The sequence below is a fragment of the Ovis aries genome, chromosome 2, assembly GCF_016772045.2.
Source record: "Ovis aries strain OAR_USU_Benz2616 breed Rambouillet chromosome 2, ARS-UI_Ramb_v3.0, whole genome shotgun sequence".
In the NCBI taxonomy this organism is placed as follows: Eukaryota; Metazoa; Chordata; class Mammalia; order Artiodactyla; family Bovidae; genus Ovis; species Ovis aries.
In genome coordinates, this window is record NC_056055.1 from 130,578,145 (window position 1) to 130,601,244 (window position 23,100).

The window sequence follows — 23,100 nt, forward strand, 5'->3', positions numbered from 1 at the left end:
GTCACCATGATTATAATACTCCGCTAGAATTTTTTTTCTGAATTCTCTTCAGTGCGTTATAATTATGGCAGCCATGATATATACATGCAAAAAGGGAACAAGATTTTAGTGCAGTTTTTACTGTTCTCTTTATTCCCAAATTGTGTTTTCTAGGAGCCTGTTAACTTTTTTTTTTTAATATGGACACCCGGTTTTGAATAGCTTTGAAATGTTTGGTTAATAGTTAAGCTAAGGAAACCTTTTTTTTTTTTCTACCAAGGTGTGTGTAGAGAATACCCGCAGAGCAAATATTAACACTGTTTCTTTAAATCGAGCAAGATTCTGGGAGAAAAATATCTTTTAAAAAGGGCAATTAAGTAAACCATTATTCTTTTCTTTTCGCCTCTTTGGGTCTTACCTGTTGATAGCCTAAACACTGAATGCAAGAACTGAAATTCTCTGACCCTGGAGGGCAAAACATTTTGTGTCCTGGAGGTATAGAGTTTGTAGCAGCAGCCCCGTGTGTTGACCTCCTGAGTTGCTGTTTGCAGCCCCTTCAGGTGGGCCCATCCTGTGAGCTGCAGAGGAGAGGCCTAAAGATAGAGCCAGAGGCCACAAGGCCCTGCTGCTTTGATCTGTTCCAATAGAGGTTAGTTGCCACCACTGTTTGGAAAAATGTGTCTTTTCAGAGAGAATCTTTGCTGCAATTCTGCTAGAAATTCAGTATAAAAACCACCAGCAGAAATGTGTGTACCTCCTATATGAAGCTTTTTTAATTAGTTATATTGATCCAAGCAGTATGATTTAAAGCATAGTTTGAATGGGTTTTGTTGTTCGCTTCTTTCCCCTCATTGGGAATATTAAAATAATTATTTAAAATTAGGTGTTGTAACCAATCTTCTGCTGCTTTTTAAAAGGGGAAGAAATGTTGGCTCTTGGCCACACTGGCTTTTCTCTTTCATTTAATTTCTTCCATTATTCATACTCTTAAAGCCATTAAAATTAAAATCTCATTTAAAAATGAGTGCTTCTACATTTCAGTCTATATACAAAAACAAAACAGCCTGAATACTAATCTATTTTAATTTGTAAAAAAATGTAAAGACTTCAGTATATGATTCCTGTACATCTTTGTACAGACAAATATTTGAAACAATGTCTCTGGGCAATGCACTCTAAATTCTACCATTAGACAGTTACCGTGCTGGATTAATTTCTCCTAATCCCATTTTCCTCATGTAAAATGAAGGATAGACTCCTAAATTATGTTTCCTGCTAAGAATTTATGAAATAAAGTTCCCCTAGAAATATTCAGCAGTTTGAGAAACATAAGTTGTCTTTCCTAGGAAAGTTTGTATTTTTAGGAAAGTTTCTAAAATAAGTCATGCTGCCAGTAGGTCCCTAGTATGCCGTAAAGGGAGAGCAAGGAGTTCCTTGGTATCCTGTAACCAAAAAAGGCGTCAGACCTCATGAAAGCATCTTGACACCATAGACAGGAGTCACTGGGCAAACGGAGCTCAGGACCATCTCCCTACGTCTTTTTTTGCCAGAAAATTTCGTCAGGCTACTGACCTCCCAATCCAGTCTCGACCTCAGACAATTTTAGTAAAGCCCTGTCTGGAGATAATTTTGGCTTCTCTAAAGACTTAGTAATTTAGGAATGAAGCATATGACATTCCCTTTTGATAAGTCAGGTGTATTAAAAACTATTTCAAAAACCTTGACAAAGCACCTGTCAGGACTCTGTTATCCTTTGAGTTTCCTTTTTTGCGTGGTCATGCTAATAATAGTGGGTTACAATGGAAGAGCACTATAACCTGGGCAAAAATTATTTAAATTAGCTTAAAGAAGACAATTGGTTTTTAAGACTTTTTTGTGAATTAGTTGTCGTCTTTACTTGAATTTTGTAATTCTCAGATTTTTTGATGCCGCTTTAAAAAAGGATTGCAGCTAATGAAGTACGTCACACATTTAATCAAATTATATTTTGTACTGTGTAGTACATAAATCTTACTGATTTTTTTTCAGTGTGTAAATATAAGATGTTCAGTGCATGGACAAAATACTCAGATATAAATGAACCACCCCTGAGCTGTATGTATTGTTTTGCTACACATGCAAAAAGTCATCCATTGCATCTTAGTACAAGATTCATCATCTTGTGTAGAAACTGGCGCATTACTACTAAACCCAAAGGACGTTGTGGCTTAAAGTCTATCATGATGTGGCTTCACTGCTGTTTTGTGATGCAGCACTTCATTGTTGCTTATAAACTTCAAGGTGGTACTCAGAAGGATTTATTTTTAAACTCACCATTCTGCCAGGATGCTGCTACTACTGAAGCACTTTGGAGGGAACCCTGAGCTGCCCCAAGGGAAATTCAGGCGTAAAACTGCCAATTGTCAGGGTTTTAAAGACCCAGACTTCTAAGATACACATTTTTTTTCTCTTTGGCATCACTGGATTCTATGTCAGTCTCCTCTATCCGCTTATGAAATTCATCAAGGAAGCATTGATATTAAAGGGAACTTTTATTTTCTCACAAGTCATTTTGAGTAAAATCAAGCTGGTGGTAGAAAAAATAACTTAAAAAAACTTATTTATCCTAAAAGTGTAAAGTATTTTGACAGTATTTGAAGATGTTCTTATTGAGGAATTTTTCCTATATGTATCAAAGTAGTTTACTAAAATTAATAACATCGAACACATTACTTTTAAAAAATTTCTATTGAAATGTAACATATAGAAAAGTACACGTACTGTGAATGCGCAGTTGAATGAATGTATACAGACATGCACAGCTGAGAAACAGAACTACAAACGGAACATCTCCAGCACCCCAGAAGTCCCTTTCATGCTCCTTCCCTAACCTCATCCTACTCTTCCTGCAAGAATAGCCAGGACTTGAACAACCAGCATAGATTAGTGTTGCCTGATTGTGTACTTTAAATAAATGCTACCATACAACTTGTTGATATGCTTCTTTATTTTAGTTTTTTCTCAGCATGACATTTACAAGGTTTATTTGTTGTTTCATATCACCATATACCATTTTTTCCTATTGCTATATTCCATTATGTGGATGTTAGGTTATGTGAAGATACCAGAATCATTCTTTTTATTGTTAATGGGTTAATTGGTGAACTTTCAGTTTGGGACTGTTATATACAGTATTGCTATGAATATTCTTGTACAGATCATTTCTATTAGGTATATACTTAGAATTGCTGAGTCATAGTGTAAGCGTGTATTCAGTTTTAGTAGACATTGCTAAATCATTTTTCAACATAATTATAACAACTTACACATCATTTAAGAGTTCAAGTTGTACCATATCCTCGTCAGAACTTGACAATCTTCTTTCTTCATTGTAACCATTGAAACCATGGTTACAATGAGGTATGAAGAAATATCTCATAGTTTAATGAATATCCCTAATAACTAATAAAGTCAGGTGCCTTTTATATGTTTATAGGATGTTTTAGTGTCTACTTTTGTGAAGTGTCCGTTCAAGTCTTATGCCCAGCTTTCCTCCTGTGTTCTTTTTCTTACTGATCTGTAGGAGTTCTTTATTCTAGATTCAAGTCCTTTTTTTTTTTTTTGTCTTTTTTTTTTTTTAGTTTTTTATTTTTTTAATTTTAAAATCTTTAATTCTTACACGCGTTCCCAAACATGAACTCCCCCCCCCCACCTCCCTCCCCATAACATCTCTCTGGGTCATCCCCATGCACCAGCCCCAAGCATGCTGCATCCTGCGTCAGACATAGACTGGCGATTCAATTCTTACATGATAGTATACATGTTAGAATGTCATTCTCCCAAATCATCCCACCCTCTCCCTCTCCCTCTGAGTCCAAAAGTCCGTTATACACATCTGTGTCTCTTTCCCTGTCTTGCATACAGGGTCGTCATTGCCATCTCAAAATGTGTATATTGTCAATATTATCTCACACTCTCTGAATAGTCTTCCCATTCCCTTGATTGTGTCTTATCCTTACATTCTTATTCTTAATAAAGTATATTTATCACTTTTTTCTTTTATAATTATCACTTTTTTTGTTTACTGTTTAAGAAACTTTTGGTTACTCCAAGGTCACAAAGATGTTCTGCTTTTCTCTTTACTGTTGACCTTCTGATCCAGAAACAGTAAGAATTCCTGAGTGCCTAAGCAAGTTTTAAATTTTAACACATATTTCTATGCTTTTTGTTTATGCAGTCCCTTTCACCATTCTCCCATACCCACCTCTCAAAATATTAACCATTCCTCAGGTTTATCTTAAGAGATAGTTCATCTATGGAAATATTTATGATCCTAGCTCCTAACCAGATATAATTTCTTTCTCACTGGAGCCTCCTTAAAATTTTGTTAATAATATATGACCACTGACATATGCCTTTTATAAGTACTGATGGATTTAACTATTTATGCTCTCCAGAGATATGGCATAGTGTCAGAGGAATAGGGGAGAAGGTGATGGCACCCCACTCCAGTACTCTTGCCTGGAAAATCCCATGGATGGAGGAGCCTGGTAGGCTGCAGTCTATGGGGTTGCGAAGAGTCGGACACGACTGAGCGACTTCACTTTCACTTTTCACTTTCATGCATTGGAGAAGGAAATGGCAACCCACTCCATTGTTCTTGCCTGGAGAATCCCAGGGACGGGGGAGCCTCACGGGCTGCCATCTATGGGGTCGCACAGAGTCGGGCACGACTGAAGCGACTTAGCAGCAGCAGCAGCAGCAGCAGAGGAATAGCAATGGTTCCTAACTACAGTAACTGAAGCCTAATGAACACTTGACAGGTGTTAGGCACAGGGTTAAGTACCTTGCATAGAACAATCTCCATTAGTTCTCCTACCAGCCCTTCAATGCAGGTATAGAGGTATACAGAAGCAAAATCACTTGTCTACGGTCATACAGCAAGAAAATGGTAGACCTGAAAGTCATCAGTGTCCTCCTGAATAGGTGCTTTTAATGTATACAAAACAGCGTTGCCTAAAGGATTTGCCATAGTATCGTGGTTATCCCAGACCCCTGTGAAAATAAAAAGGATACAGTATACTAACACATATATATGGAATTTAGGAAGATGGCAATGACGACCCTGTATGCAAGACAGGGAAAGAGACACAGATGTGTATAACGGACTTTTGGACTCAGAGGGAGAGGGAGAGGGTGGGATGATTCGGGAGAATGACATTCTAACATGTATACTATCATGTGAATTGAATCGCCAGTCTATGTCTGACGCAGGATGCAGCATGCTTGGGGCTGGTGCATGGGGATGACCCAGAAAGATGTTATGGGGAGGGAGGTGGGAGGGGGTTCATGTTTGGGAATGCATGTAAGAATTAAAGATTTTAAAATTTAAAAAAATTAAAAAAAAAGATGAAAAAAAATAAAATAAAATTAAATTAAAAAAAAAAAAAAAGGATTGATTCATTCTCAAATTGAGGGGAGAAGCTATATCTCCCTAGACATTCATAGTACCTATTGGTGTATTAAAAACTCCAAAATGTTTTCTAGCAATGAACCATTTCAGGCTTTGTTGAAACCAGCATCTTCTCTAAATATCTGATGACAAGAATCTTTTCCACATAACTTTATAAATAGCCTACTTTTCGGAATAACGGCATGGGCTTTAGAGTTAAACAAAGAGTTTAGACTCTGGCCCTACCACATATTAAATGATCTTAATCGCTCTAAGCCTTACCTTTCTCAACTGTATAATGGAGATAATAATGCCAACCTCATAGAGTTGTTATAATTTCATAAAATAAGGGCCACAAATCACTAGCACAGTGCCCAGCATAGAGTAGAATCTCATTAAATGGTAGTTATTATTTTTTTATTATCTCTTAGCAAGTAAAATAAATTCTGTCTGACTCAATTTATACTCCCTATCAGCACTATACCTGTACAGTTGATCTTCTATAAGTATTTACTGAATTAAATAATGCTGTTATTTGGGGAAAATTATTTTTAGATAAATGTGTGATGGACAGGGAAGCCTAGCATGCTGCAATCCATGGGGTTGCAAAGAATTGGACACGATTGAGTGACTGAACTGAACTGATAAAGCATTAAAAAATCTTATATATTTTCCTTATTTCAGTATTAATACTACATTGAGCTCAAATAAAAGTTTTAAATCATTCCTAGATGCAAAGGAAATCCTAGATTTTAAATCTCATAGTTTGCTGATAAGATGTTTCTATCTACAACTAGAGAATGTGTCTATACAACTGAGATATCCTCAGATATTCAATTCTGTTACCATAGCATAGAAGTAAAAACAGAATTAAGTAGTCAGATTTCCTGGGTCTGAATCCTGGCTCCTTTTTATACAAACTATGTGAAATTGGTCTTAACCTCTTTGTGCCTCAGCTTCTCATCTATAAAATAGGGCTTAGTAATAGTTTGTTCATTGGATTATTGCAAGTACCTTTGTATGCATAGTTGTGCATATATTCATTTAATATACATTAAGTATATATTTAATAATAATATTAATATATAAGTGATATGTGATAAACTTATATAAGTACATAATTTTATATGTAAATGAGTATATATGGACATGGTATATACTTATATGTGTGTAGACATGTATACACACATATGTAATGTGTTAAGGATAGTGCCTAGTATATACACTGTAAAACTGTGATCTCTGTTACTACGCTGTGTGGCCTTTTCAGAAGCATAATCATTTATCAGTCACATACGCTGTTCACATTGTTCCCTCATCCACCCTTTGTTTCTTGTTTTTCTCACATAACAGACTGATAAAAGAATGGAAATGATGAGGGAAGGAGAGGAGGAGCTGTTGATTGGTGATTGTCTTGGCAAAAGGGAAAATTACTCAACATAACGGGCAACAAAACTAGAAAGGAAATGAAAAGAAAAATCTGAGTTTAGTGGAAAATCTGAAATGCCACTCATTTTAATTTCTTTAAAGAAATCTTTGTGAATTCTATAATCAACATTGTCTCTACCTAATAGATTTTTATAGTATGTGAACTCTTTTATTTCAGTACTCACTAAAGCAAACCTACATATTGATAACAATGGCATCAGAAGGAACTCCTGCTACAGGCTACAGATGTAGATTTGATTTCATTCTGTAAATGCTTCTCCATGCAGATTTTCTTTGACTGTGGCATACCCTCTTAATGAGGTGTGTTGTTTGTTTGTATTTTGTTATATAACGAAGAACCTCTAGCTAAAACCTAAATAGACCTTCAGTGGTCTGTTTCTAAAGGTCAGAGACTACAGCAGTCACTTCCAGTATTACCTGGTCCTCAACTGAGGTTTTGTTGTGCTGGATTATAGCATAATCCATTGACATAATAAGGCACCTATTATGTTACAGAGGCAGTAAGTGAGTTGATTTTCACGTATTATTGGTTTCACAGTATGATGAATACAACTTGGCTTTTGCCATGAAAATGAAACTTATGAGAGAGAGCTAATTGCATTCTTATGGGAGAATATATGGATGTGCGGAATTTCTACAGTGAGAGTGGTGACTGTTAGATCTTTGAGTTGTTCAAAGGAATTTTATATAAATAAATAAATGTATATTTATAGTGATATAAAATAAGGTGGATCCCTATTATGTCTCGATTTATTATGATGTATATAAGATAATATCCTAAGCTTTGAGACAGAAATACACACAGGAAGTATTTTACATAATATTGCCAAATCCTTGGTATAAAAGACAGTATTGGCTCTGTCCCATGAGAATAGCATCATAATAGGAACATTGTACCACCCTTTGTGTTGAAATACCTGCTCATTATATTTTCAGTCTTTTTGTTCCTCCGTGAGTCCTTGAGTTTTAGAAAAATTAAGCATTTCCTTGCAGGGTGCAGTGCTGTTTGGCCCAACTGCTGCTTGTGTCTCCCACTGACTTTTGGGCATCCTGAGGTGAGGAGAAATGTTCCCCAGCAGCAGCAGCAGCAGCAGCAGAATCTGGAATAAGATGACAGAGGGGTCAAAGCTCAAACTAACTTGTACAAAATGTGCAGTTTATTCTACTCATTTTCCACTTGCAGAAACATCCTTTGAAGCAATCAGTTTTGGTAAAGTGATATTAAGGAGCAGGTTTTAAAAGTGAAAACAGCAGGGTTGAGGTGAGGGAATTGATGAAAGCATAGTTAATATTTATTCAGAAGATCTACCAGTACTTTAAAACAATCTGTGTTTAACATGGTAAATTGTCTGTCATTAAAATGCTAATGAAATGGTAAACAACTGCTAAGTTTTCTATGCTAATGAATGGTGGCAGCTAAGTAGTTCTCAAGCCCTGTCTTTATTAGCACAGAGATTTGATTGGATAATGGGGATCATTGTGCATTCTGACCTTTGTGGATGGAGCAATCTGTTTGTCAAGTTCCATGCTGCAGTCTATTTGATTTGAGTTTGTTAGTACAAAGTGACTCTTGCAGGCTCTCAGGGGCCATGTATTACTGTGTTATCAGAGCCACCATTGTGGGCTTAGAGAAAGAATTTTGCTTCCCTTTGTGAGACCCACAGTGGCAAAATAATTATACATTTGTTCATTGGGCATGTTAAAAGACAGAAGTCGACTGAGTAAATGTTGAAGATCTGATTGGTTTTATTGAACGATTCACGCATCAGACAGCATCCCCGCAGCGAACAGGCTACAGAAAGGGAAGATTTTGCCAACCTAAAAAAAAATGCACAACATGAGAGTTGTGAGTTAAGTTTTATTGGGGGCAAAATGAAGACTATAGCCCGAGAGACAGCAATTCAGATAGCTCTGAGAAACTGCTTCAGTGAGGTATGGGGGAAAGTCAGTGTGTATGTCCTTTTGGTGAAGGGGGAGTACATGCAGTCAAATAAATATTCTTTACAGCAGGTTTCTGCTAGCCATGAGGAATCAGCATCACCATAAAGGATTTTAGTTCTTTTCTAGATATGAGGAGATGCAAGAATTGTCCTTATAAAAAATCAGATCCTGAAAATATCTGTCTGAAGACCTGTTCTGGCAGATTTTCTCAGAGCACAGAGCATGTCACTTCTACTCTACTCTGAGCTTCTTTCAGGGGGATGCTGCAAGTCAGCAGCGACAGCAACACCTGATTTAATCCTTGTAGAGGAGGATGTCAAGTGCCAATGGCAAATGACGATTTGTAGTTGATGATTTTTAAAGGCATGGCAAGAAAATCATAAACAAAAGGGATTATTTCAAACCTTAATAACCTATCTATGGGGGACAGAAGGGGTCTGTGTGAAAGATTACCACATCTTCCTTTGGTTGATGGAGAGGGCCCACATGACCAGTCGCCTCACTGGCGCTCACCAGAAGATTCCACCTTAACTGGTTAGGATTACATTCTTGGGTTTACATTCCTAGGTTGTAACTGCAGTTAGGTTAGGTACTAGCAGAAGTGACTCCATTTTAGGTCTTCTCTTTTTTAACAGGCAGCTATAAGTATACTGTATACTTTTATACTTTAGACTTTTGACAACTATAATAGCTATAAATTGTAAAAGGCCATTGATCTAATATAATAAATATCTGTCTTTCAACTTAGCTAAGATTTTGAAGCAAAGCTTTTAAGATAAATATTTTAGTAAATGCCTCTGTAGCATTTGACACATTGATATAATACATCATCTTGGATCTACAAGCTCTGAAGTTAGCAAGGAATGTAACATACCTAATCAGAAGAATGATATGTAATTAAATGCAAGGTGGTTATGTGAATGCCTGGTTGAGATCAAAGTATTTGCTTTGTAGGGCCTTGCACATCACAGACAGTCAAATATATATCAAATAAAGAAGGAACTTTTTTAAAGTGAAAAAATATATAGAGTATTTACTTTGACGTTAGGGGGAAAAAAAGAACAATTCTGTTTGATCTATACTTTTAGCTGATTCTCTTTTTGCTGAGTCCTACTCTGTATTCCCTAATGCATAGATTGACGTAAAGACTTGCCATTAGAGATAAATGCTTTAGATGCTCTTCTCATTTTTCCTGTTTTTAGGATCAATGTAAATAAGGTATGACAGTCTTTTAACACTATTGCCAATAATGTTCTGAAATTATTTGAAAAATGATGCAGAGTTTATTAAGGAAATTCATTACCAAAAAAAATCACTGAAATAAAAATTTTAGCTATTCTGAGACACTATGAAAAAAGACTGATGGAAATATCAATAGTCGGAGCATTTTCCCATGTTGTTCATTTCTCCTTGAAGTCAACAGATTTTAGGCATATAATTATTTGTGGTCCTATAGGACTTCCCCACTCCAGTACTCTTGCCTGGAAAATCCCATGGATAGAGGAGCCTGGTAGTCTGCAGTCCATGGGGTCGCTAAGAGTCGGACATGACCGAGCGACTTCACTTTCACTTTTCACTTTCATGCATTGGAGAAGGAAATGGCAACCCACTCCAGTGTTCTTGCCTGGAGAATCCCAGGGACAGGGGAGCCTGGTGGGCTGCCGTCTATGGGGTCGCACAGAGTTAGACACGACTGAAGTGACTTAGCAGCAGCAGAAGCAGCAGCAGGACTTCCCTGGTAGCTCAGCTGATAAAGAATCTGCCTGCGATGCAGGAGACCCCAGTCCAATGCCTGGGTTGGGAAGATGCCCTGGAGAAGGGATAGGCTATCCAGTCCAGTATTCTTGGGCTTCCCTGGTGGCTCAGATGGTAAAGAATCTGCCCACGATGCGAGATACCTAGGTTCAATCCCTGGGTTGGGAAGAGTCCTTGGAAGAGGGCATGGCAACCCACCCAGTGTTCTTGCCTGGAGAAACTCCATGGACAGAGGGGCCTGGTGGGCTATAATCCATGGAGTTCCAAAGAGTCAGACACTACTGAGTGACTAAGCACAGCACATTATCAGCATGTCAGAGAAAACTGGAACCTTCATACACTGCCAGTGGTAATATGAAATGGTTTAGCCATTTTGCAAGACAGCCTGAAAGTTCTCAAAAGGTTAAACCATTTGACTATCATATGACCCAACAATCCCCAGTTCCACTTTTAGGTGTATATCTAAGTGAACTAGAAACATTGTCACACAAAAATTTATAAACAAATGTTCATATCAGCATTATTCATAATGGCCCCAAAGTGGAAACAGCCCAAATATCCATCAACTGATGAATAAGTAATAAAAAATGGTACGTCTACAATAGAATGTTATTAATCATTTAAAAGGACTGACATTCTGATACATGCTACAACATGAATGCATCTTAAAAGCATGCCAAGTAAAAGAAAACAGTCACGAAAGACCTCATGTTATGTGATTTCATTTATGTAAAATGTCCAGAAAAGACAAATCTGTAGAGACAGAAAGTAGGTCAGTGGCTACCAAGAGCTGGAGGTGTTGGGAGAAAGTGAGAGTGACTGCTAATAAATATGGAGTTTCTTTTAGGGATCATGAAAATCAAGTATCGATTATGGTCCTGGTTGCACAGGACTCTGAATATCTGAAAATCATTTAGTTGTACACTCTAAGTGTGTGAATTTCATCTTTATCTGCCTGTCATATTTTGTTTCAAAAGCGCATATCAGAGCCTGTCTCCCAGAGAGCCACCTGCATTAGCAGTTACTGATCCGCAGTATGTGGAGACTGCAGACTAAAGAAAAACATGTGTTATGGTGGATGGCAGTGTTTTAAATCTCCTACAGACAGCTTATACCGGATATATAAAGACAACTAATAGACTTGTTAAAGGGCTAGTTACTAAAATAATGCAAGGCTCATTAGAAATAAAAGGTGAAATAAAAAGTTTAGTTCCACCTCCTCTGTGTCCCTCCAAAACCCTGCCACATCGTCCCTCTGTTTGGATTCTCTTAACTCTCCAGTGTCTAGACTAAGGACAACCTTCTAATTTTTTTTTAGAGAACAAATTGTCCAAGTGATAACTTTCTTGGAAGTAGACCATAACTATGAGTCCAAGGTTTCTTCCTTGGGTGAAAACCCTAGGCCTATCTCTGATTTGCATAAAATGCTCCCACTGACCAGTCAATAATTATGAATAATAAAGAGCATCTGGCTTCAAGAGGCTCCTCCCCTCCTCTCTCCTACATTTTTTGGCCAGTTGGAGGCAAGAGTTGAACAAGAGGTGCTATTCTGCCCCACATGCCAGCAGGGTCTGTGTACTGTGTGTCTCAGCAGAGTCTGAGCAGCCCTGGCCTTTGCCATAGGGAAGCATCCTGTATCACTGTCTTAGACATTGAGCAAGAAGACCCTTTTTAACAGTATTTTCTCCTCCTGTGCCATTTGCTGACTGCCAGCATAACTCTGTGGTGGTTTAGTTGTGAAGTCATGTCCAGCGACTTAGCATAACTCTTGCTTGCAGGTTGCAGCTCAGCAGTCTTGTTTATGTGCTTTAAGCTGGGGAGGGAGATGATGTGAGCTAGAGGTTACATTCATTTTTGTTTTGTTCTTGGCAGGCAGTACATGCCATACTACTACCCTTCCTGCTCTTGTGCGCGCACCTACCCTGATGATGCAGCCTTCACTGGATATCAAACCGTTTATGTCATTTCCAGTGGACAGTAATTCTGCTGTTGGGCTCTTTCCAAATTTTAACACAGTGAGTATATGCATTTTTATTTTATTAATCTCCTCCTCAATCTCTTTCATTGCAGTTGTGAATAAGCAGTAGATGTGACCTGTGCCCAAGTGTGTAATTTTATACCATATATTGGTTATGCAACTCAGCTCTATTATGCAAGATAATGCTTCACCCATGAGAATTAGTCCAAACAAAGCCAGCATATTTACTTTACAAATATTTACGCAGGCAACTTTCACCTGTTGCTTTGTGTAATTTTGATAGACTTTTCAGGGACTTCAGAACCTATGTTATTTCTGGGATGCTGTTCCCATGCTCAGGAGCACAATTTAGAGATCTCAAGTCACATTGATTTTTCCTTACTACTAGAAAGAAAAAAAAAAGTGTATTTTTCAGCTCTCTGGGGACATTTTTATTTGGAAGATTTTTTTAGATAAAGACTCTTACACAAACAAATTTTATTTGGAAGCTAGTGTAGATTATGTGAATCTGATGCTATTAGTATAAAGAAAAAATTCACTTCAGATCTATATGTTAGTTGTCCACATGATACTTTGACATTCCTTTTAAAACATGATAAATATCAGTGAATTACCTGTAATTGCCAATGTTCTTTATTCAGGGCAGCTAACCTTTTATCTGAATGAAAGACAGTTTTTATAGATATGCCACGTGGAGCATGACACCCTTCAACAATAGAATTTCGCCCAAAATCTGTCCATACCCAACTTCTAAGCTTACAGTAAAAGAAAAGGTTAACCAGTTCAGATAATTGCATGAATTATGTCTGTTCAGTCAGTGAATACCACCAGTTGGGGCATGATGGTCTACATGAATGATCCAACATTATAGAATAGAAGCTACCATAATCAAGAAAAAGAACTGCATTATCAGCATCACCAGACAGGGCACATCTGAAGCACTGCCAAATATTTCCTTCTGCAGATTTATCTTCTGTATGAAGTGAAAAAAGCAACAGGACTTTTCCTCAAGGATTGTAAATAAAATCTGCTGACAGGCCTTCTGTCGTAACTTAGGCCTTGTAAGGTAATTAAAGGGTCATTGGTCAGCCAGCTTTTTAAAGAGCACTGGCCTTGACTTAGCAAGTAAATGGTTGAATGTTTTCATCTTCTTGGGGTTTTTCAGACACAAGTCACACAATTTTTTTTAAAGGCCTAAAATGGTGAACACTGTTTCTAGTGAAGTGGAGCAGCTCAGTAAGATAAATCACACCTGCCCTGCTCACATTAATCCATCAGGAGCGGCCATGCCAAAGCAACACATTGTGCCATTTTAGAGAATGAACTGAAGCATGCCTGTTCTATCCTCTGTCTAAACATGGGTGATGCGTTCCAGACATAATTAAGCTATACTTCTGAAAACATTTATTAGATATTCGTGTTTTGATTAATGTACTTTTGAAAGACAGCATTTATAACCACTGCAGAAGTCCAGTCACTGTCAGAAAGCAGAACTGAAAATGTGAGTAAGCATAAATGTCTCCTATGGTGGTTTACCTCTCCGTATTTTTTTTTTTTTAACACAAGTAGTACTTATTTCAAAAATTCAAATAAAACATTAACGTTCAAAGCAAAATGTCAAAGTCACCGTTCCTTACTGCTGTAGACACACTCCCTTCACTAGAGAAAAGTGCTCTCAGCAGCTGGCATGCATTCTTCCAGCCCCTTCTAGAAGTATGTTATGTACATGTATAACAGGAACCTACCATCTGATTAGCGCTGTTCTCTAAGTCACTTTTAGAGAACTTCTAAATGTCTTACATATACTTCTCTGTTTTTAATGGCTGTGAACCAACAGTGGAAAGAATATTTTTTAAGTTCAAAAAAGAAACAGCCTTATAGTGGCTTGTTAATGTTGTATAGGGCTTACAGGTGCACTGATGTTAGTCACAGTTGTGCCCAGCTCTTTGCAGCCCCATAGATCCCACCAGGCTTCTCTGTCCATGGGATTCTCCAGGCAAGAATACTGAGTGGATTGCCATGCCCTCCTCCAGGAGAACCTTCCCGACCCAGGGATCGAATTCAGGTCTCCTGCATTGCAGGCAGATTCTTTACTGTCTGAGCCACCACAGCAATTAACCATATGATATATTAATATTTGGGAGGAGGCAACGGCACCCCACTCCAGTACTCTTGCCTGGAAAATCCCATGGACAAAGGAGCCTGGTAGGCTGCAGTCCACGGGGTCGCACAGAGTTGGACACGACTACACCCATGGTGGATTCATGTCAATATATGGCAAAACCAATATAGTATTGTAAAGTAAAATAAAGTAAAAATAAAAATTAAAAAAAAGGAAAATCCGAGGAATTATTCTACTAGTAGAATTTCATTGTTTTTTCTTCTTAGAGGCAAATAAACTTGTAACTTTCAAATGAAAATATATTTTCATGAAAGTGAAGAATATAGCAAAGAACTGCCTGATATAATCATTTTATTCTCTATATATTATATCCAAGGCATTTATTGGATAGAGAGTTCTTCTGGTAATGTATTAAAAATTAAGTCATTTAATTTTTAAGTGAGATCCTCCATCATCTTGCAAAAAAAAAACCTGAATTTATGGGATCATTGGGTTACCTATGATTTTTCACTGATTTGAAGTTTCAGTTACTCTAATCCTTTTCCTATCATCTTTTCCATTCCAATGTCTGATTCACCCAACAGACTTCCCAGGGCAATTTCACAGAAGTCACTGTCCACACTTTCCTAGGAAAATAGTTTTACATCACTACTAATAATTATACTGGATTATTATATTTTGAGATGTTTTACATTCTTCAAAGGACTCAGACCTTAGAACATCTTAATCGATCATGATTATTATTCCTACTGTCTACATGAGGCAAAGGCATGAGTGAAGGAAGAACTGAGTCTTGAATTAGAATCTTCTAACTTCACAACAGATGTTCTGGCTCTTCCATGTCCTTGGCTCTTTTGCTCCATGTCACCTCCCACCTCATTCAGTGTGAACAATGCTCAATCAGAAATCTTCTGCGCTCTTTTTAGCAGCTTGGTAGACAATTTTCAGCAGAATCATTAAGCAGAAAAAGGAAAGGATTTTTTGAATGTGTAAAATATACCTCTGCAAACAATATCTATGAAGCAGGATGTATTTTTAAAAGTTATAATTTCTTATTAGCAAATATTAAAAGTAGATTCTACTCAGTAGTCTATGCGCTGTTTGAGAACCAACATGAAATGCTACCATAATCACTTCATTCTTAAATCAAGAATAATATTAGTAAATATAAGAAATATATTTTAACTCATAACTATTATCAGAAGAATGAACACTGTACTCTGAGACCATAGCTGAAAGCTTTTTAAGTTCCAAGTTTTGCTGTTTTCTCTAAGTGGATTTAAAATACATATGTGAAGTAATGATTTCGTCCTGTTTTTATAGTGGAGTATGATACTGTTACACAATAAACACAGCAAGAGTGAAACGGGATTCTGTCATATCTGAAAGCAGAATAGGTGGCTATTCTATACTAAATTGTATGCAAAGAAGATACACGCTTCACAGGATTCATACAGTGGCCATCTTCCCTTACAACTGACAAAAATCTCTCTCGGTGTTTATAGGTGAGAATGAGCAAAAAATTCAAGAACACTTTTGAAGGAGAGTTCTAAGGAGACATGCTAGGGAAGATGGGGTTTGGCTCACTGATGTTTTGTGGTGGACTGTATGTCAAGGGTGCATGTCTGGAGAATGAGGATGTTAACTCTGCTCTTAAGGAGTTGTACTTCACAGAGGCACTATTTGAGCCTCTTACGGGTGAAAGACTGAGCAAACCAAAATGTAAATTTTTAAAGATCTTGACCTTTTTATCTAAAGTTTGATAGGCTTTCCTGCCAGGCAGGTCACTGAGGCTCACTTCCACCATGCTACCCAGCCTCCATTTATTTGTCATTCAGGGCCCAACATAGATAGCACCTCCTTCACAGGAAACTTGCTATGATTCTTCCAGTCTGACTTAAGTGCCAATCCTCTGTATTCCCAGAGTAACTCCTAATTGCACCATATTCTCCCTGATTAACCATCAATCTTCACTGGAATGTCAGACTCTTGAGTACAGGGGCTATATTTTGTTTATCTTTGTATGCTTGGTGTCTGGCACAGCTGGTCAATAAAACTTTTTTGAAGGAAGGATGGAGGAAAGGGCTGTAGTTCCTCAGTTTTCAATGTCCCTGGTACCCCATCTAGCAAAGAGAATTTCAGTATTTCTGAGCCCTAAGGACAAGGTGATAAGAGTAGGTGTTTACTTTTATTTTCCTGAGAATTGTCATCCTTTTTTAGTTTAAAAGGAGTAATTAGATATAAACTTTTCTCTAGCTATAGTTCTGGCTTTCTCTATGTGGATGTTATGGAAACTCTACAAATATCAACTGCATTCTTTGTCCTAGGTCCTAGTCTTAGGAGCATTTAATTTAAAATCAAGGTCATTAGTTATGGAATTAACATTCCATATGAAAACATAATATATGAACTAAAGAGTACTGGGTTTGGGGAAGGAAATAAATAAAAAATTAAAACAATAGTACCATAGTGCCCAAGAAACTTATAAGAAATAGAATTAATAAGTAAGAAAAGGCAAGATAATATAATAACCACCACCACCACCCCCCACAAATAGATAAAGTGAAAATAGTTACTGAACTTCATAGTGTTCAAGAAAGGCCCAAAAGAATGAATTTTTTCATCCCAATAGAACTATTTTCTTTATTTTGTTATTCACTTTACTTCAATTTGCAAAGTACTTCATGGCCATTCTTTAATTTTTGTGCATGATTTTTTTTAGCTGCCAAATGTATATAATTATTTCTTCCTATTAGAATCAGAATCTCCCAATCATTTATTGTAGATTCCATTTTTCTCCTTCTCTTACCTGGATAATACCTGGTATTTAATACTTGGTATTCTATACCTGGATAATACATGGTTATCCTTAATAAGAGACATCTTCAAATTTTAACTAAGTTACATACTTACCATGATAGATCATGTCAACTTAATATGATAAAGCAGGTCCATTTTGTAGGTGTACCTACATACATGCTGCTATCGACTGAATATGTCCTCCTCCCCAAATTCATGTATTGAAGCTCTAACACCTGATAATACTTAGAAATTGGGCCTTTGAGAGATACTTAGTTAGATGAGGTCATGAGGGTGGTGCCCTCATAATGTAATTAGTGCCCTTTTAAGTAGAGACACCAGAAAGCTATTCCTTTATCTGCCGTGTGAGAACATAGTGAAAAGGAAGCCATCTGCAAGCAGAAAGACAGCTCTTATCATATCCTGACTGTGCTGGTGCCCTTGATCTTGGGCTTTTAGCCTCCAAGATTGTGAGAAATTTATTTCTCTTATTTCAGCCACCCAGTCCATGGTATTTTGTTATGGCAGCTCAAGCAGACTAAGACACATGTACAGCCGATATATTGTTTTTGTTTCTGTTGTTATTCATTTGCTAAATCATGTCCAACTTTTTCAAGTTTCTTTTTGACAGTCACGTGTTAGATAATGCACAGATATATTTGTGTGATGCTCCAGAGCTATAGCTATAATCAAGAGCCCCTATAAGACCACAGTCATCTGTCAGTTTCTCTGCTGACTGGCAGTATTTTCCATGCCTGTTTATTTCAAATGTCTTTGTGAGTCCTGCCATGTTTTTGCATCTCCTCCAGGAAAGGATATGCACGATGAAGATCACTGATACTTTATCGCAAGAAGCATAATGATTTTATTTTTGTGAAAAAAAAAAAAGGATTTTTATTACCTACCTTGAAATTATATTTTTCCTGACTCATGAACAAACATGTGGAGAAGAATAAAGATTATTTCTATTGTATAAAGTCCCAAATTGCTATATGATTCTTTGAATCATCCATAACAAGTTGTAGAATGAGAATATGTTTACCATTTATTTTATTGTTCTGAATTCTTTGAGATTCTGGATAGTTCATAGTTTGTGATTTCAGTGACTATTTAAATTTTTTCTTTCTTTTAGTGGAAATAATCATATATTTATCAAGGACGTCCAAAATAAAGAAATCAAAAAAAATCAAAAAAAAAAAATAAAGAAATCAGGAATCAAACTCACATTCACTTTGCTGTGAATTCATGCCATGCTTCTCATGAGATGTTACTGTAAGGAAACCTGAAGTAATCTAGAACATTCCATTTTTACCTGCCTTTAAAATCGATATCAATTTAGTGAAGTCCTTAGATTGTGTTCAAATATCCCATTTCTCTTTTCACTCTTGAAATCCTTTTAGAATATATAGATATTATTGATATGGTATGTATATATGCATGTATGCTTACATAATATGTGGCCATATATGTGCTCTGTCCTTAATGAAATTATTTGTTCAAGGCACCCAGGAAAAAACATGCATTCACAACCACTTGTAGACTGTCTACATGTGCCAGTCTTTGTGCTAAGGAGGAGTAATAGTGAATAAGACAGAAGCTGCTTTCACTATCTGATAGATATTATTTCTTCCTCTTGTTTAATTTGTCATCAGATAACAGAGGATTCTGCTTATAATGAGTAGTGAAGTCAGTTGATAAAAGCTGCCAAGAAACATCAGGTTAAGACCTTGGTGGACCTTTACAGGGTCAGGAATCACAAGGTTTCAGGAGCATGTGAAAAGAGGAACCCATAGTTCCACCATGCTGTGTCCTCTTTCGTGTCCCTTTCATTATCCTAGCCTCAACCTCACATGGCTCTGGAGCCTCATCTTCAGTGCTAGAGTTTCAAGGATTATGTGTACTTGGAGGGCACATGAGATTTTCTGGCAAGACAGATCTTCAGTCTTGGAGCTGTCCCAGGTCAGCATTTTTTAGAGTAGAGTCAACTTGGCAAAAGTGTCTGTGTCAGGCCCTCTTTTTAAAAAATATATCTTATTCTTAACAAATCTCCAGCTAATTGAAAGAAGAAACCAACAACAACCTTGTTCCTAGGTTCTTGCAGTGACCAAGCCTTTTTAATGCCTGTGGTAAAGTAGGAGAACTTAATAAATATAAAATGTGGCAGAATATTATTGTACAAAACATTGCTTCCAGCCCAGAAACAGTATTTCTAAATCAGTTGCTCTATAAACAATCACTGATGGTGGTGTTCCTTTGAGAAACCTTTATCAAAAGCTTGGGAACCCATCAATAGCACAGACTTTTTTTTCTTCTCTCTAGATTCTTATGTTCAGAATTAGATCTCAGATCTCTTTGGGGAAAGGAAAAACATGTTTCGGAATATTCTAATCCCTGTATTTTTATAGTGGCTTTTGAGGGTGCTAAAGATGAATTGGAGTGCTATTTAGCAATCTGTGAAGTTTCAACATCTTTGCAGAGCTCAATAGAGATCTTGGAAAAATACTTTTTTTTCACCAGGTTTAGCTGTCAATTTAAGTTTTCTTACCTTCCTTTTTACGTTCTGATGCTTGAGACAACGTGAAAGAACATAAATTATGTGAATAATACCTTATTTTCATGGAATTCTAGTATCAGAAGGCTTTAGTGTATTTTAAAGACATTCTACAATGAATTTTTTTTTAACACATACATGTGTCTTTGTGGTATCCTTTTTGTGGAGCAGAAGGTTGTAGAATATAATCTGGTCTTCTCATTTCTTCCCATAGACATCTCTGCCAATGAAAAGAGGGCAGTAAAAACTATCAGACAGGCAAGAGCTGATTCTCCACCCTTACAGTATCCTGAATTTAAATGTGTGTATTTCTCACAGGTTGTTCATGTGGGGCATATTATTTAAAGTATCCAATAAATCCTCGTGGCTCCTAACATCAAACTTTGCAGTATATTCCATTCAGAAGATGAATTTGTCTTGTCAGTCTCATCCTTGTTTTCTCTTATTAGGGACCGTTTCTAGAGCCAAGTGAAGATCTGAGAGGTAGAGCGGGAAATATATGTGTTCTCTTTCACAGGCTGGTGATTTACAAATAATTAGATATATACAGAAAGTCTCCAACAATTCAAAACTTGTATCTGGGTCTAATTTCTTTATTTTCCTTATGTAGACATCAAATTTCCATAATATGTAAAAGGGTTCGTTGTCATGATAATCAAGTCCACAAAATTTCCATTTCCAAAATGAGCTGAAGCTATTAGATGTTAAAATGATTGCTAATAGCCATCATCACATGATACATACTTACGTTTCAACTTTGACATACTTACCTTCTAAAGGCGACAGCGGCATTCATTCATTCAGTCAGTCAGTCAGTCAGCATTTATATCCCACTTCCTCCCCCAAACCACTTGGAACGTCCCCTCTGATCTGAGAAATAAGGCTGCTTGACATGTTCCAAAGTGAGTCTTCTAACAGTCCTACCTGGCCTTGGACTCTACTTCGTGCCACCCTGGGAAGCAGGAACCAAAGTGGAGGGGAGCAAAAGCAAGAGCGGTCTATTTCATTACATAGGGAAGGAGCACTTGACAAGAGTCAGAACACCACAATGGACTTGTTTTCTGTGATCTTGAAAAAAGCAACTTGGTTCTACTTTTCCTCAATCTAAAACTAGGAGATGATTAATACCTTCCTAGTCTATATCATGACATCATGCAAATTTGAGTTATTATATTTATGGAGTATTGAGGATATGACTGACAATTTAGAAAATTTCTGGAATTTAGTGAATGTGAAAAAATCGAAACAATATAACATACCACCATCCTATTTTTAGTAATTTAAAATACCCATCAGTTTCAAATGAGATGTTTATGAGGTGATTCCCAAACAGAAAAGCTGTATTCTTATAAATAATATAAATATTTTTATCAATATTTCTATCTCTTTGATCTCATCTTCTTAACCAGTTACCTTAAATAAATCAAGATATGTTTATCCCTGCAGCTAGAATTATGCATTAGAGCAATCCTAACTAAGGTTGATGCTAAGAATATGGCTAAGACCTCATCATGAGTTTTAAATTTACAGTCAGCTTGAAGAAGTCATGTCTGGCACTAAGCAGGCGCTCAATTTACATTAGCTTGAATGATATAACAGTAGTGCATATCTAAAGACCAGAATCACCTGACTGGCTGAACACAATGAAGAGGAATAATGAATTTTGAGCAGTGCTGGGGAGAAGGTATATTGAGTGGAGGTTGGGAATAACCACAACTAGTTTGGCTGGATTCCTTTTTCCTCCATTTATCTTCAATAATATTTAGATTTTAAAGGCCACGTATAAAGATATTTTGAGCCCCAAAGCTTTGCACCTCGGACACACGGTCATTGACACCAAAGACACAAAGATGTTTTCTGTTATATTTTCAAACTACTGTTGACTTTCAAATATAGAACCTTTATTCTCACATTATTCATTAATCAAATTGATATTAGTTAAAATGGAAATTAAAAGCATTTTAAACTCAAAATAGTCCACATGTTCATTTATCCTTCTTGTATTGATAAAGGAAGTATATTCTAAAAATTCTTTAGATCTTTGACTGTTACAGAAATCTTTTCACCATACTGCCTTTTTTTATTTAATTTGCCAATTTAATTTGAACTAAATTTGCCAGCCAAATGAGAAAAACCCATGCAACCTGTGCAGCAATACCTAATTGTAAATTCAGTGTGACATCTACCTGTAAACTCAACGCTTCCTCAAAAACAACTAGTAGATTTATACTCTATCCCTTAAAGTTATGTACATATGTATGAAAACTGTCCTTTCTTAGAATATAAACAATAGCCTAATTAAAACTTTAAAAATATACCAGCCAAGATATTCTAGCTCCATAGCTGTCAGGAATAGCAGAGAAATGTATCAGTCTGTAGACTTCTAGGGCAGGAAGGGAGGGATTAAAACAGATACATTTTAAATCAGTTCCTTCATAAAAGAACTTTCTAGAAAGAGCCTGTGGCACATAGTTCATCTCTCCTTGTGCAATCAGACCCTCCATTGTCTTCTGAGAGAGCTGCCACTTCACAAGACCAGCCCCTTTAATGGATGAGTAGCCTCTGAAGAAGAATTGTGATAGCCAGATGTGAAGTTCTTTGAAGCTACACTTTCTGGGGAACCATCATTTTGGTTACAAGCAAGAGTAATATCAGAATTTCCTGGGAATCAATCATCACAGGAAATTATCAGCAATTCATAGACTTTCCCTTTCGCATTTGCTTCAGCCGCAAGGATAATCACAAAAGATTATAGTCTCCATTTCGGCTTCCCTATCACTGAAATATTCTTCTCTGCTGAGAACAGTTGATTTCCAGAGGCCAGCTTTTAACCCCAGCTTCAGGAGGCCACTTGGACTGCAGTGGTTTGATAAGTGCCAACAATTGTTAGTGTGATATGGTTCTGATGTGAGGCAGAGATTCACTGATTCCTGACTAATTATAAGAATCCTTTTAAATAAAGTGACATATCAACTTCTCATGCTATTGGATATCATTATTTTTTTCCATTTTGGTAAGTGTTAGAAGTTGAGGGAGACAGAGGGTAAATAAAAATTTTCAAATGAGTGTAGTGAAGATTTTGAAGCCAGCATCCT

General features: G+C 36.8%; 1 protein-coding gene across 7 annotated transcripts in view; it reads left to right on the forward strand.

Annotated features, from left to right (window-relative positions):
- Window positions 1-23,100, forward strand: part of ZNF385B (zinc finger protein 385B) — a 482,159-nt gene that overhangs the window by 370,289 nt on the left and 88,770 nt on the right. For 6 of the 7 annotated variants that reach the window (XM_027964789.3, XM_015093333.4, XM_060409681.1 and 3 more), the window contains one exon: window positions 12,428-12,570. In XM_027964789.3, coding sequence (XP_027820590.1) covers window positions 12,428-12,570 — 143 coding nt within the window. Of the gene's footprint in view, window positions 1-12,427; window positions 12,571-23,100 lie in introns of those variants that run through there. The other variant, XM_042243663.2, reaches the window with a different exon arrangement.